Here is a 1,166-nt window from a genome sequence, read left to right on the forward strand (position 1 = left end):
CAGGCCCTACAAGAAGAAAAAGTGAGGATTCTGAGTGAGGACCAAGAAGTGTAAATACCACAGAGAGAAAGGAACTCACAGAGCTCTGCCATTGCTGCCATCCCACGGTGTCCTCGGGCAGATGTGGTCAGATGGGATTCCCCTTCAATTCATAGTCCAGGGCATCGGGGAGCTGAGGGCTTTGGTATGAGAGAGTTGGCATCAAAGTACTTGAGTAGAGAAATCACAGGTCACGCCAGAATTCAAGGTGATGACCCTGAGTGTGAATTGAGAGAAACATTTCCTACCCCACAGCAGAGGAAGCTCTACAGGGTACGGACCTGCCAGACTCTGTCCGCCGCAGTAAGACGCAGGCACCACGGGAGGGCTGCAGCCTAACATACACTCTAGTTACTTCCACAGGGTCCTCAGGGGAAAGGCTCATCAGTGAAACAGAGGTTTGTGGGTTCCTTGAGCAGTGCCGTCCAAGAAACCTGCAGAGGCAGCCCTTGATGAAGCCAAGGTGGTGTTGCCCTGCTGAGGAGGATCACACCATCTCATCCTCTTTCCTGCAGGTCACTGAATCATCTGCCCTCTGTCCCACACTCCTGCCTGCTGTCTCTGACCGCAGTCATCATGCCTCGGGGTCAGAAGAGTAAGCTCGGTGCCCGTGAGAAACGCTGCCCGGCTAGAGAAGAACCCGAGGGTGTTCGAGGGTGCTGAAGCCAGTGTAGCAGAGGAAGAAAAGTCCATCTCTTCCTCATCTCCTCATTTCAAAGAAAATCCCCAGAGGTCATGTGCTTCTGGAAAACCCTGTGATCAGCAAAAGCCAGGGAAAGCCCCATCCAGCACTGCTGCTGCAGCAGCTGCTTCCTCCACAAGATCTCATGAAGGCGCCACCAGCCAAGTTGAGGAAAAGCAACATGTCTCACAGGCCCAGGCTTCCACTGAGAACAGGGAAAGAAGCCCTGTAGGAAACAAGGCTCCAATGCTGGTCTGTTACCTGCTGAACAAGTATCAAAACAAAGAGCCCATTACAAAGGCAGATATGCTGAGAAATGTGATCCAAACGGATAAGAAACTCTTCCCTGAGATCCTGAAGAGAGCCTCTAAGGACCTGGAGCTGCTCTTTGGCCTTGATTTGAAAGAAGTTGATCCCAACAGGAACCTCTATGTCCTCATCAACA

The 1,166-nt window shown here is 51.9% G+C and overlaps 1 protein-coding gene across 1 annotated transcript in view; it reads left to right on the top strand.

Annotated features, from left to right (window-relative positions):
* The first annotated feature begins 967 nt into the window (after positions 1–967).
* LOC103583389 (melanoma-associated antigen B10-like) overlaps positions 968–1,166 on the top strand; it is a 2,385-nt gene continuing 2,186 nt past the window's right edge. Inside the window, exon 1 of the mRNA XM_008564715.1 lies at positions 968–1,153. Within this exon, the coding sequence (XP_008562937.1) occupies positions 968–1,153 (186 nt within the window). The remainder of the gene's footprint in view (positions 1,154–1,166) is intronic.

Source organism: Galeopterus variegatus, unplaced genomic scaffold, assembly GCF_000696425.1.
Source record: "Galeopterus variegatus unplaced genomic scaffold, G_variegatus-3.0.2 Scaffold22526, whole genome shotgun sequence".
NCBI classification, from domain to species: Eukaryota; Metazoa; Chordata; class Mammalia; order Dermoptera; family Cynocephalidae; genus Galeopterus; species Galeopterus variegatus.